The sequence below is a fragment of the Anomaloglossus baeobatrachus genome, chromosome 2 (genome assembly GCF_048569485.1).
Source record: "Anomaloglossus baeobatrachus isolate aAnoBae1 chromosome 2, aAnoBae1.hap1, whole genome shotgun sequence".
NCBI classification, from domain to species: Eukaryota; Metazoa; Chordata; class Amphibia; order Anura; family Aromobatidae; genus Anomaloglossus; species Anomaloglossus baeobatrachus.
The window spans coordinates 280,378,827-280,394,269 of NC_134354.1; the positions used below are offsets into that span (position 1 = coordinate 280,378,827).

General features: G+C 44.1%; 1 protein-coding gene across 1 annotated transcript in view; it reads right to left on the bottom strand.

The window, feature by feature from the left end:
* The window catches only part of RNPEP (arginyl aminopeptidase), a 100,016-nt gene that overhangs the window by 12,140 nt on the left and 72,433 nt on the right, over positions 1 to 15,443 (bottom strand). The window contains exons 7-9 of the mRNA XM_075333799.1: positions 15,170 to 15,282; positions 12,137 to 12,245; positions 6,896 to 7,120 (exon numbers count right to left, since the gene is read on the bottom strand). Coding sequence (XP_075189914.1) covers positions 6,896 to 7,120; positions 12,137 to 12,245; positions 15,170 to 15,282 — 447 coding nt within the window. The remainder of the gene's footprint in view (positions 1 to 6,895; positions 7,121 to 12,136; positions 12,246 to 15,169; positions 15,283 to 15,443) is intronic.

Genomic DNA, 15,443 nt, shown 5'->3' on the forward strand with positions numbered 1-15,443 from the left:
TAGTTATCTACTATCTAATAATATCTAACAATGTGTATTTAGACCTAATGTACGGTTATCATATATCAAGTGATCCTAATTGTGTAACCTGTAAAATACATAACCCATTCCTGTGTGTACATACAAAATACCAAATCAAAGTTGGATATAACTTGAGGCAAATTGGATTGTAGGATATAAATGTGGTATGAACAATTCTATCTCACACAATGGTAAAAAAAAAAATATGTCCATCTACTAGGTATGTCCGCAAAAGGGAATGCACAAGAGGTCTAGGGTGTATGGATATAGCATATCCCAAACAAGCAACTGAGTAAAAATATGAAAAAATCCTCAAGTTGTTCTCTACTATAGATATACTATCAAAAATATTAAGAGAAAAAGTGGAGGAAAATTAATGCACTTCCCTTAATAAGTGTCCATAATGGGGCCCGAACACATTTCCCCTCCACAATGACGCTTATCAGGAGGCCTTGGGGAGTGGACTTCCAAACGTTCATGTTATAAGGGATGCCCAGGTCTAGCATACATTACAAAGCCGTGCACAGTGTGATTCTACAGACTGTTTTCAATAAAATTGCGCCAGAAGCTGTGCAGGCGTAAATCGAGATTTCGGGTTAATGAAGAGGTTATTTAGCTGAAATTTCTATCTGTGTATGCTCCGCCTCCGTAGCCATTTTACTGGAGACCTGCAAACAGGCCATAAAATCACACTGTGCACACAGCCAGCGCAATGTAATAAGTAATCCCTTTACACACTGTAACATTGCTAGCGATATCGCTGTAACGTCACTTGTTTTTTGACGCAATAGCGACATTGCAGTGTGTGACACGCATCAGCGATCTGGCTCCCGCTGTGAGGTCGCTAATTGCTACAAGTCGTTCAGGACCATACTTTGGTCCTTTGTTTCCCGCTGCGCAGCATGTATCGGTGTGTTTGACACAGTTACAACGACATTGTTAGCGACCCAGCCCATAGGCGTGCTAGCGTTCCCTTTCCAGCGAGGTCGTTCTGCAGGTCCGTATCGCTGCTGCGTCGTTGGCCAGATCTGCCTGTTTGACAGCTCACCAGTGACTGTTAGAGGCTTTCCAGCGATCCCGGCCAGGTCGAGATCGCTGGTGGGATCGCTAGAAAGTCTCAGTGTGTAAAGGGGTCTTTACCCTGATGCACACCCATATGAAGAAGACATCATTAGATGAAAACTTTACAGGATGATTATTCAACAACCACAGATCAAATTTCTTCACTGCAAGTATCCATTTAATCAGCATCACAGCGCCATTATGGCCATGGCTTTACTTTATAGTGGTAAATCCTGTTGACAGGACCTCTTTAAGGGGTGCTTCACACATAGCGAGATCGCTGCTGAGTCACGGTTTTTGTGATGCACCAGTGACCTCATTAGCGATCTAGCTCTGTGTGACACTGAGCAGCAATCTGGCCCCTGCTGTGAGATCGCTGCTTGTTACACACAGTGCTGGTTCATTTTTTGGTCTTTGCTCTCCCGCTGTGAAGCACACATCGCTGTGTGTGACAGCCAGAGAGCAATGATCTGAATGTGCAGGGAGCCGGCGTCTGGCAGCCTGCGGTAAGCTGTAACTAAGGTAAATATTGGGTAACCAAGGGAAGCGCTTTCTTGGTTACCCGATATTTACATTAGTTACTAGCGTATGCAGCTCTCAGGCTGCCAGTGCCGGCTCCCTGCTCCCTGCACACGTAGCTGGAGTACAGATCGGGTAAATAAGCACAGCGGTTTGCTTATTAACCTAATGTGTACTGTGGCTAGGAGTGCAAGGAGCCAGCGCTAAGCGGTGTGCGCTGGTAACAAAGGTAAATATCAGGTAACCAAGCCCTTGGTTACCCGATATTTACCTTAGTTACCAAGTGCAGCGTCGCTTCCACGCGTCGCTGCTGGCTGGGGGCTGGTCACTGGTGAGATCTGCCTGATTGACAGCTCACCAGCGACCATGTAGCGACGCACCAGCGATCCTGACCAGGTCAGATCGCTGGAGTGTCAATAAAGTGTGACGGTACCCTAAAACACTACAGGCTTTCAAAGACACTAAGCGTTTAAAAAGGGAATCTGTCACCAGAATTTTACTAGCTCGTCTGAGAGCTGCATATTGTAGGAAAAGAGACTGATAATAATGTTTTACTTAGTTTACTGGCTAGAGCATGAGTTCTTAGATGTAGCAGAGCTTAGAAAGCTAACCCCATCCACACCACAGCTTTGTATGTGCATTGTATAGTGAGCTACTAATCGGAGGAGGGGGTGTAGTTGGTCCAGGAGGCACATGAGACCTAGTCAGATAATGATAAATTCCTTTCATTATATGGAAACAAGAGCACACAGCCTAATAAGTGACACATCCATGAAATCAGTGTTTCAGCCCCAACCTCATGCAATCCTCAGATTACATACCAAAAACCTGCTGACAGATTCACTTTAATGGTTTTAGTGGAAAAAAAAAATGCTGAAAAAACCCCTTCTAAAATACTCATGATATGACCAATAAAACCTGCTAAATAAATTAAACTTCAAATTTACAAAACTCCAGAGAAAAAGGAGCAATTCTTGAAAAGCCTTTTACTTGAAATATAGACGCATCTGACTGCCGGAGGAATGCACAGTTTGAATATACCCTAAACCTGGCATAGTATGTAACTAAGGTAGTGACACTAGAAAGGTGATTGAAAGGGACTTTCTTCCATTCTAAAATGTGAACATACAGTGGGTACGGAAAGTATTCAGACCTTTGTAAATTTTTCACTTTGTTTCATTGCAGCCATTTGGTAAATTAAAAAAAATTCATTTTTTTTTTCTCATTAATGCACACACTGCACTCCATCTTGACAGAAAAAAAAACAAATGTAGAAATTTTTGCAAAGAGTGAAAAAGTTAAAAGGGGTCTGAATACTTTCCGTACGTACTGTAAAAGGTCTAAGGCTAGTGCTGCATGTTGAAACTTGTCATCCAACACGATCATCACATTGCGACTTTGCATTAAGTCAATATTAATGCAACGCAACCTGCAATGCAAAGAATCACTTTTCTGTCTTCTTGAATGCAGGTCCCAACATGTGACCTGTCTGCAAATTCTACTTTTTATTATTTTTTTAACCCCTTCAGCCCCCGGGCATTTTGCGTTTTTCCGTTTTTTTTCCCCTCTCTTTCTCCCGAGAGCCGTACATTTTTTATTTTTCTGTCAATCTTGCCATATGAGGGCTTGTCTTTTGCGGGACGAGTTGTAGTTTTAAATGAAACCATTAGGTTGCTTTCACACTACGTTTTTTTAACATGCGTCATGAATGTTTTTTTTCCTGTAAAAGTGGATCCTGTTTTTACAAAGAAAAACGCATGCAAACGCATGTGTTACTTTCCACTTGAAGTTTATGGGCGGGCATTGAAGTCATGTGATCGGGAGTGAGGGGAACTGAACATGATAGACTGGGAGCCGGCATCTGACAGCTGCAGACGCTGGTAACCAAGGTAAACATCGGGTAACTAAGCAAAGTGCTTTGCTTGGATACCCGATATTTACCTTGGGTACGAGCATCCGCCGCACTCAGGCGGGGGAGAGAGAGAGGAGAGAGAGGGAGGGGGAGAGAGGGAGGGGGAGAGAGAGAGAGAGATCACGCCAGGCTGGTTTCTGGGCATGCTCAGAAGAGCAAGCAGGATCCTGTCTATCAGCATGCCAGCGTTCACATACGTTTGCGTGCAGTATAGTCAGGATCCAGTGAAAAACAGTATTTGGACGCAGCTCAAAAACGCTACAAGTAGCGTTTTTGAAAAAAGTTAAAAAACTGCAAGTCACTGGATCCTCACTATAAAGGCCCCGTCACACTAAGCAACATCGCTAGCAACATCGCTGCTAACGAACAACTTTTGTGACGTTGCTAGCGATGTTGCTGTGTGTGACATCCAGCAACAACCTGGCCCCTGCTGTGAGGTCGTTGGTTGTTGCTGAATGTCCTGGGCCATTTTTTAGTTGTTGCTGTCCCGCTGTGAAGCACAGATCGCTGTGTGTGACAGTGAGACAGCAACAACTAAATGTGCAGGCAGCAGGAGCCGGCTTCTGCGGAGGCTGGTAACCACAGTAAACATCGGGTAACCAAGAAGCCCTGTCCTTGGTTACCCGATATTTACCTTTGTTACCAGCCTCCGCCGCTCTCACTGTCAGTGCCGGCTCCTGCTCTGTGCACATGTAGCTGCAGGACACATCGGGTTAATTAACCCGATGTGTGCTGTAGCTAGGAGAGCAGGGAGCCAGCGCTAAGCATTGTGCGCTGCTCCCTGCTCTGTGCACATTTAGCTGCAGTACACATCGGGTAATTAACCCGATGTGTGCTGTAACTAGGAGAGCAGGGAGCCAGCGCTCAGTGTGCGCTGCTCCCTGCTCTCTGCACGTGTAGCTCCGTGCGCTGGTAACCAAGGTAAATATCGGGTTGGTTACCCGATATTTACCTTAGTTACCAAGCGCAGCATCTTCCACGCGGCGCTGGGGGCTGGTCACTGGTTGCTGGTGAGCTCACCAGCAACTCGTGTAGCGACGCTCCAGCGATCCCTGCCAGGTCAGGTTGCTGGTGGGATCGCTGGAGCGTCGCAGTGTGACATCTCACCAGCAACCTCCTAGCAACTTACCAGCGATCCCTATCGTTGTTGGGATCGCTGGTAAGTTGCTTAGTGTGACTGGACCTTAAGGCTATGTGCGCACGTGTGCGTAATTCATGCAGTTACGCTGCGCTTTGTAGCGCAGCGTAACTGCATGCGTCCTGCGTCCCCTGCACAGTCTATGGAGATTGTGCAGGGGCCGTGCGCATGTGGCATATTAGAACGCAGCGCTTCGGCTGCTGCCCGAATCGCTACGTTCTAAGAAGTGACATGTCACTTCTTCCGTGCACTTTGCCGGCAGCCCCTGCTCTGTCTATGGCAGGAGCTGCAGGCAGAGCGCACGTTCTCGCCGGCACCATGCGCTTCAGAACGGAGCTTTTCAGCTGCGCTCTGAAGCGCACCTTTTAGGTGCCGTGCAGAGCGCACACGTGCGCACATAGCCTAACGCACGCAAGTGAACGCATGTTGACGCGAGTCCATTGCAAATGCATTGAAATGAAAACGCATTTGCACTGGATCAGTTTTTGCGTTAAAAAAATGTTCATGACGCATGTTAAAAAAACGTAGTGTGAAAGCAGCCTAAGTTTTATCATATAGTGTACTGGAAAACGGCAAAAAAAAGTCCAAGTGTGGAAAAATTGCAAAAAAAGTGTGATTGCACTATAGTTTTTGGGATGTTTTATTCACAGTGTTCACTATATGGTAAAACTGATGTGTGGGTATGATGCCTCAGGTCGGTGCGAGTTTGTAGACACCAAACATGAATAGGTTTACTTGTATCTAAGGGGGTTAAAAAAAATTCACAAGCTTGTCCAAAAAAAGTGGCGCACGTTTTGCGCCATTTTCCGATACCTGCAGCGTTCTCATTTTTCTGGATCTATGGCTCAATGATGACTTATTTTTTGCTTCTTGAGCTGACGTTTCTAATGGTACCATTTTTGGGCAGATGCTACGTTTTGATCACCTGTTATTGCATTTTGCGCAAAATTTGTGGCGACCAAAAAAAACGTAAATTTGGCGTTTGGAATGTTTTTGCTGCTACGCCATTTACCAATCAGATTAATTGATTTTATATTTTGATAGATCAGGCATTTCTGAACGCGGCGATACAAAGTGTGTATATTTTTTTAACCCTTTAATTTTCAATGGGGTGAAAAGGGGGTGATTTGAACTTTTAGGGTTTTTTTTTATTATTTTTCATTTTTTAAAACTTTTTTTCACTTTTTTTTATTTTACTAGTCACCCTAGGGGGCTATAGTTATCAGCAATCTGATCGCTCTGCCCTATCTCCAGATCACAGCTACAGAGCTAAGATCTGCAGATATGCTACTTTACTTTCAATGCCGGCTGTATTCTGGCATTGAGAGGAAGTGACTCAAGTTAGCTACAGGCATCATAACATGACCCTTTGCTACCATGGCAACCACCGGAAGTCACGTGATCATGTCACGTGACTTCCGATGGGGGTGGGGTAAGTCAGCATAATGGTGGCGCACATATACATCTCTCTGCCAGATTTTGGCAGCGAGATGTAAGGAGCTAATAGTTGCGGGTGGAAGAGATTCCCCTCGTGACTAGCAGGCACACATGTCAGCTGTTGAAATCAGCTGATCTGTGCGCGGATCGCCGCGCCACGGCAGGGGGCAGGGATTAACCGCACATGATCCATGAAGTACCCAGTATGTCATGGGTCGTTAAGGGGTTAAGAGAAAGTGAGAGAAAAAAAAAAAAAAAACACCACCACTTCAGCTTACCATAGGCGACTGTGCTCCAGGACTTAAAGGTGCTCGTAGTCCTCCAGGTAAGCCAGGCTGGTATATAACTGAGGAAAGGAAAAAAGTGGGCCTAGCACCAAAAAAATCCAGAATATTAAAACATCAAAATTTTATTGGACATCTAAATTACAGGTGTGTCCATAAATGAGAGGACACGCATAAGGATACCCTACGCGTTTCAGACAATAAATAACAACCAGTCCTTAAATCATAGGTGTACGCGTAGGGTGTCCTTATGCGTGTCCTCTCATTTATTGACCCCCCTGTAATTTTAGACGTCCAATAAAATTTTGATGTTTTAATATTCCGGATTTTTTTGGTGTTGGGCCCACTTTTTCCTTTCCTCATTATTTTTTACAGTTCTAAAATTGTATAACAGGAAGTACCAGACAACTTGTACAAATGTTTTTAATCTCAGGATTGTATAAAAACTGTTGTCATGTGACCAGTGTTGCAATATAAACGTAGCCTTCAAATGGTGATGAAATGGGCAAACATAATTCTTACCTATTGGAAGTGGTGACTTTTCAAGTATTCTATCCAAAAAATAGACAAGCTGATAGGTTTTCCATTGTGTGATATTCACGTTACCAATAGACTCAAAGTCAAGTGGTGAAGAAGCCCACAGTTCAGCCAAAGCTTCAGATGGCTTCATCAGAGAGAAGCCTGAGGACAAATCTGGAAGAAATGGTGGCCAGCCAGGTGTGTTCAACCAATGGTCAAACTCAAAGCCTATGGGAGAAAACACAGAAATATAGACCTACTTTAAACTCTAAACATAAGGCGCATTGTACAAAGCACAAGAACTTCATCTGTGTGAAGACAAGAGATTATTTAAGATATACATTTCAGTCTTTAGAGGAGTTTTCTGGTCTAAAATGACCTGTCTGCAGTTTCTCTGTGTGTAACTATGTGACTGCACACTTGTTAATCCTCACACCGCATTCACTGTGTGGGGTGAGTATTCGCCGACATCAGAGCTGGGAATGGCGGTCACATGTGGCCTAAAGTATGTTATATGCATAGTCCTGGGCAGAATCTGACTAGATGGGCACGGCCTCACTCAATGCTAGTGCACTGACCAAGGCCGCACTCATATAGGCAGGTACCGGCCTGAAACAGACAGGTCAATTAGACCAGTCAACCCCTTTAAAGTCAAAAGGATAAAGACAAGTAAAACTATTAGCTGCTTTTATAAGTAATGTTCTTTAGAGCAGTGTTAACATACCTTGTTATACTGTAGAACATTTTCCCCATCAACAATATTCCAAAGTCAACTTTAAAATTTGACTAATTATATACATATATTATATATAAAACATATTTCACAATGCCTTCAATAAAGAAATAATCAATTTATGAGATCTTGCACCAATCCTCCAACATGATGTAATATTGCCTGTGCACATGGTTCAGTTGCATACTCGTCAGTCCATAATACCTTTAGCTACATCACAGATGCTTAATGTTGGAGTTATGGTGTATACATTGTATTCCTTTATCATGAATGCCTTCATAGCATCTTCACATATTTTTAACCATATTATTAATTTTCTCCCAATAAAAAGATAGTACAGTGTTGGACATAAGCTAGTTAATTCATGGGAGCCTCCTACATGTCAGCTTCCCTAGCTCTCCTCGATTTCTAATCCTGGCAACACATCATTACAACATGACGCAGGCATAACTGCATGCGTGATTTTGCAACTACAAATCCAAATCCAGTAATAGGAGCTGGGGATGCTGGCATGGAGGAGATGTTTACAGGGCTCCCATCTGGCGGCCATGGACCACAATCCCTCATCGGTACATAGTGCATATCCCCTAGGGCACCTTAAAAGTGAAAACACTTGGGCTGTGTTCACACCTTGTGAAACCTTTGTACTAGTTAAAACTAGATGCTGATACCATATATTTTTTTTTCAAAAGTTGTTTTTTTATTTTATTTTTTTTGTGCGGGGGAGGGGGGGGGGGGGGAGATTACCAGCCTTTTTATAAAAACTTTGGCACTTCGAAGCAATTATTTCATGTGCTTTAGTAGAAAAGGATCTCCATTAAAAAAAAAAATAAGTATAGGAGTGATGAGAGAGTGAGAATACCTTTTTTTCCCCAGTAACAGTCCTACTCCTGTCCTTGCACTATGGCTAATATTTCTGTACTCTACGGCTGTGTGATCTGTTCTGACAATGTGAAATGACACACAGAAGAGCTCTCAGATAGAAGTAAAATAATGTGATAATAGTGACTAGTTTGAATTAACTCATTTCATTGGTAAAGTATATATCCGCTCACCATAAGTCATTGATATCCAACTTGTCAGCTTTCACAAGTAAATACTGTATTTTTCGCTTTATAAGACGCACTTTTGTTCCCCCAAATTTTGGGGGAAAGTAGGGGGTGCGTCTTATAATACGAATATACAGATTATATACTGCAGGGTCCAGGGGAGGTGGGGGCAGCTCTGGAGCGGTGCTGGAGGCTGAGGGGGGCTGAGGGAGGCTGGTAGAGGCTGGTGAGCTGGTGAAGGCTGCAGCGAGAGATCTCCTGCTCCCACTCATATAATATGCACTGCTGCTGTCCATCACCTTGGTGCTGAAACCGCACCGCGGTGATGGGCTGGGGGAGCGGCGCATATTATATGTGCTTGTGCTCCCCTTTGATGACACATGCCCCCCCCACTTCCTGTGTTAGATATGGCCCCCATGCTGCTGCCCATGGTAAAATAAAAAACTCTTTACTTACCTCCTCCAGCGTGTCTCCCAGTGTCTCCCTGCTGCCGCTGTGATCATGCATGCAGAGATGTTACTCTGCTGTGCCGATCACATGACCGCACCGAGAACCAGGAAGTGCAGGAGCTCAGCAGCACGGAGGGAGACACGAGGGAAGACAGCGCTGGAGAAGGCAAGGAAAGAGTTTATTTTACTATAAGCAGCAGCATGGGTGCCATATCAAACACAGGGTGATGTGTGCCAGCCACAGGGGGCCATGGGCAGCAATAGGGGCCGTGTGCCAGCCACAGGGGGCCATGGGCAGCAATAGGGGCCGTGTGCCAGCCACAGGGGGCCATGGGTAGCAATAGGGGCCATGTGCCAGCCACAGGGGGCCATGGGCAGCAATAGGGGCCGTGTGCCAGCCACAGGGGGCCATGGGCAGCAATAGGGGCCGTGTGCCAGCCACAGGGGGCCATGGGTAGCAATAGGGGCCATGTGCCAGCCACAGGGGGCCATGGGCAGCAATAGGGGCCGTGTGCCAGCCACAGGGGGCCATGGGCAGCAATAGGGGCCGGGTGCCAACCACAGGGGGACGTGTGCCAGCCACAGGGGGCCATGGGCAGCAAAAGGGGCCGATTGCCAGCCATAGGGGGCCATGGGCAGCAATAGGGGCCGGGTGCCAGCCACAGGGGGCCATGGGCAGCAATAGGGGCCGGGTGCCAGCCACAGGGGGCAGTTTGCCAGCCACAGGGGGCCATGGGCAGCAATAGGGGCCGGGTGCCAGCCACAGGGGGCCGTGTGCCAGCCACAGGGGGCCGTATTCAATATAAGGGGGCCATATCCAGATTAAGGGGGCTAATTTTATGATGGGGGGGCTATGAGGGACATATACCCTATATGATTTGTTAGACGGACACTGGCATTATAAGACGGACCCCATTAATTAAAAAAAAAAAAAAATCTCTTTTCCTTCACCAAATTTGGGGGTGCGTCTTATAATCAGGTGCGTCTTATAAAGCGAAAAATACGGTAATTCAAAGGGTGAAGAAATAACTGATAGATTTTCTTGTAAAATCATTAGAATCCTTTATTTAATGCAATTTTGTTTAGCTTTTTTCTTTAATTGGAATCGTCAAACCCAGGTGGTAGAAAGCTTTACTCAATAGAGAAGCATTGTGGATATTAATTTTCTAAACGGTATGAATGTCCACGGTGATTTGTTATACATTTATTAGTTAAAGGGGTTATTCGGCTTGCTTTGCCTTTTTCTGGTCATTACACTATTGGGCTATATTGGGGCAGGTAAGTAGATAGTGACTACCTACCTGTCCTGCTGTCAGCCCCTCTCCCCTGGCTCACAGTGCTCATGTGACCGCTCCTGCTAGGATTTTGCTGCTTCCTGTGATGTCACGACGACTGGGCATGCGCTTATGCTGCCTTGTCGACAGGCATCCCAGCCGAATTCATGTAGCCGCCCTGCTGGGTGGGTACATGGTCCTAGAGTCCCCGCCCCCCTCTCTGCACCCTCCCCACATTCCATAGTGCAGGGGTCTCTCTGCCTGTACGCTGCATGCAGCCCCTGATGCTGCTGGCAGTGTGCAGGCAGTGACCCCCTTGCTGAACGCTGCCTGTGCTGGGACCATGCACTCAGCGCTGTATAGCAGATGACTGATTCCCATGCGCTCTGCAGATGGGAGCGCTGTATACAGCGATGATCAGCCGGCGGCCAATCAGAGGCAGCAGCAGATCATTGCAGTAGTGTATACAGAGCTCGGCTCTGTAGAGTGCCCGGGAATCTGCATCTGATATAAACTGCTGACTGCACAGCCCCCTGCAGAGGCCACGATCAGCAAGGAGGGGGCTGCGACCACAAGAGGCAGGAAACAGGTCACCTAGGAAACCAGGACAGGTGAGAAAAATTTGTGTTTGTTTTTTTGTGTGTGTGAAGAATGGCAGACTAGGAGGCAATTCTACAGGAGAGAGCATTACTACAAGAAGAGGAGCCCAAGGGGACATTACAATAGTATGGGCACAAGGAAGGGGGACATTACTATAGTATGGGAATAGGGATGAGCACATTACTACATTATATGTGCGGTGGATGTGAGGAACACTGCTATGTACTACCAATGATTGGATATACACAGCAGTGATATCTCATCTGTGACAGCACAATCACATCACATCCACCGCACATATAATATAGTGATGTGTCCATCTTTGCTGGAGCGATGAGAGGTCTGTGCTGGGGCAGAATACTGACAGCCAATGAGTGTGCAGAGAGCGGGCAGAATGCGGGTCTGGACAGTGAGGTCGGGCGGTGCCAGATGACTGTGAGGTTTGGCTCAGGAAGATGTCATGTTTGGTTGAGCTAAAAAGGTAAACAAAGAGCTGCAGAGAATAAAAGGGATAATTCAAGAGGAACAAAAGTTAGAAAAAAAAAAAAACAATGTAGGGGTGTTTTATATAACAATACAGCACAGATTAGCTTAACATTTTTTTGGAGTTTATGTCGGACAACTCCTTTAATAACATCTCAGCCTTATCTACACATTTATGATTATGAATGTTATGCGGGATTCTTTGTTGTTTATATGTAGATATCCCTATGTTTTTATAGTGAATTTCCTGTCTATCACTTATCTTATCACTAAGACGGACATGGTTGAATCACGTCAGCAGTTGAGCTGTATTACTTTACATTTAACATCATTACAATTAATCTGCTATGTTGTTGCATATGTCGCCAGCTTATCTACGTCTTTCTGTAATAATAAAAGTTCAGCTTGATCGTATTTTATCCTGGAAAATTTTGAATCATCAGCAAAAACTGCCACTTTGCCATCAACAAGGAAAGCAATAAACAGATTAAAAATAAATGATTTACTATTGTTTAATAGCACTTGGACATCAGACTTACATTTCCCTAAATGGCTACAAGGGTTAATAAAAATCTGTCACAAGTTACACGTAGGAAAATGAAGATACTATTGGATTGTGTATGTAATAGAGGTATGAGTGCTGGTATCAAACTTACCCTTTTTTTTATCAACACCCTTTTCCTTAAGATCTGGAAAATAATCCAAATAAAAGTCCAATGCTTGATCAGCAGTGATGCTCTGAAACTTAAATCTGTCAACATAAGCCTGAAAAGTACAAAATCATGTTATTTATCATAGTATACATAGGTGTTAAACATAATCCTGATAAAGTATGTCTCCTTTAAGACAGCACTTAATGAAAGTCTATCAGCACCTCTGAGACCAGCTTGCCTTAAGGGCTGATTGCAGTGATGTGTCACTTACTGGACTGCTTGCTGCAATTTTGCTAAAATCCCTTTTATCGTCTTCAGATTTCCTAGTTCTGTGAATGCTGAATTCTTTTTAACCCCACCACTGATTGGCAGCTTTCGGTCTATGTACAATGTAGACAAAATGTTGCCAATCAGTGTTGGGATATACAGAGCTCATGAATATGTAGGAGTACCTGGTAACATGGTAGCAAGATTACTTGTCCTCTAATGATAATGTTTTGCTGATAAAATAGTGATTTTTTAAAATAAATAAATAAATAATAATAAAAATACACCAAGCAGGCCAGTAGGTGACATCACTGGAATCAGAGTCTCTGTCTCTACATCATTCTGCTTTCACATGAGATAGGAAATACCTGGTGACAGATTCCCTTTATCCCTTATCTGACATAAACCACATATTCTCAGTGTCATCGGGAAGGGCCTCCGTAACTCTGAACACATACAGCACTGGAAAATAGTAGGTTCAGAAACTCAGGCACTATTGGGATAAGCATTATACATCTGGCCTCTTGCTGTAACTGATGAGATTAGGAGGTAATCCATTGGCAGTTAAAGAGTAACTATTTTTATATGTCAATAGTACAAGCAAGTGTAAGAAACTTTGTAATATCTTATCAGTAAAACATCCCTTGTCAATCACTTGTTTTCTCCCTGCACTAAACTTCACTCTCAAATACTGCTAAAATCTGTCTCCAGACGTGCATTCAGTGAGGTATCAAATTACACCTGCACAGGCTATGTGCACACGGGGTCTCAAATTCTAATGTACCCACATAATTTGAAGCACATGAAGATTCAGGAAAATGCTGGTGTTTTTTTCTCTTAAGGTTTTTTTTTACCTGTTTAGGACAGTCTTTTGTGGTGGCTCACCACACTGGAAATTCCTTTATTTTCTAATTACATATCTAATAGTGGTGGCTTCCAGGTAAAAGGTGCCTGAAGAATGGACATACTGCTTTTAGCTGCTTCAGTTTTTGAAGCCTGATGTGATTTAAAGAAGTTATTAAAAACAGAGCATGTGCACAGCATGTAGTTTTGAGATTGCTGTGCATATGTGCATTCTTCTTTTTAGGTCTTAAGCACTACAGGTGCGTTTTGGGAATACATATGAAATAGACAGTGTGTGCAACTACCTTTAGCTAGAAGAAAATGGAAACCGCAAAATAGCCAGAAATAAGGGTATTGCTGATGTACATGCGACAGATTATTCTGAAAAGTCGAAAGCTGGTATATCCATAAATACTTTGACTTTAAAGTGCACCAAATTACACATTTTTCAAGGTACAAGCTGTTGCTCTGTATCTTTTTTGCTTCATGATGCAAGCAGAAATGTGCAGTACGAGCAGCGAACACTCACCCTCCCTCCGATCCCCCATACAACGTCCTCATGTCATGCAGGCAGCTGATCAGCGTGTGAGAGAGCATCATCTGATCAGCATTTGTGCACTGCGCTCTCACATGCTGATCAGCTGCCTGCATGAGATGAGGACAACACACTGCAGGAGATTGGAGGAAGGGGAAGTAGAACAGTTTTTTTTAAGTGTGCGGTGTGATGGGGGCCCTGTACCAGAATGGGGAGTCATGAACCAGGATGAAGGATCATATTTACGAGGATGTGTGGCCATATACCAGGATGTGTGGCCATGTACGATGACCGGTATCATATATACCAGGATGGGGTCATGTATCAGGATGCGTGGCCATGTACCAGGATGGGGATCATATATACGAGGATGGGAGCAGAGTACCAATTTGGGGGATCATATATACATTACCATGACAGGTATCATATATACCAGGATGGGGTCATGTACCAGGATGTGTGGCCATGTACCAGGATGGGGATCATATATACCAGGATGGGAGCAGAGTATCAGTTTGGGGGATCATATATACATTACCAGGATGGAGCGCCATAAGGGGCTGGAATGGATAAATAGCATTTCAATTCAATTTAATGGGCAAATTTAATTTAGCATAAGAGCAAATTGAGTCACAGAAGAAAATTAACTAAACTCAAAGTACTACTAAACTTGAATCACTTATGTGGTTACTAGTGACTGCAGTATTGCATCAAAGCTGTTGGGGGGAGGAGTCTTTTAATTAAAGGATTATTCCCAAAATATAGTTATCCCCTATCTCTTATTGATCGCTGGAGTTCCTAATAGCTGGGACACCTAGTAATCAAGGCTATGCATAGCCCAGTCTGGAATGAAGTGGTAGTGTGCAATGCCTGTTCGACCTCTAATCCGCTCATTGTCTGTGGGGCTGCTGGAGAAAGTTGAGCAGTCTCCACTACATTTCTCTTTAAATAAGGGAAGGAAATAACCAAAATCCACAAAACCGGATGTGACCAATACACAGGATAAGTAATCCAATACTTGGTATCAACTGATCTGCTGCAGTCTGTGATCAAAATGTTGTTGTTACAAATTATAAAATCAGTATAGGAAAAAACTAAAGAGCAAAAATGAAAAACTGCACGGTCAGGAAGAGGTAAGAGGTAAAAGGGAACTATTAAATCTAATAGGCCCTATCAGTATGTCTTTGGGTTATGGGAGGAATCTGAAGTACCCGGAGGACTCACGCAAACACGGGGAGAACATACAAACTCCTTGCAGATGTTGTCCTTGGTGGGATTTGAACCCAGGACCTCAGCGCTGCAAGGCTGCAGTGCTAACCACTGAGCTACCACAAGACTGCAGAGCTAACCACCTGGACCACATACATTCAAAAGAAATAATTAAGCAGTACCTTTAGAAAGTCATCAAATTTTTTCTGATCTCCAACCAGGTGGGCAAGGTACGAGACAAAACAGAATCCTTTCTCGTATGGAGTTTCATTGTAGGTGTCATCTGGATTTACCCCTGTAGAGCAAATAATACTTTAGCCACTTCAGTCTTGAAGCATTTATACATTAATTCATCACAAGTCTTTTTTTTTAATTCGGCGGTGTCCCATTATTATCACCATACACACTGCTCAAAGAACACCACTGAGGCTATGTGCGCACGATGCATGTTTGCGG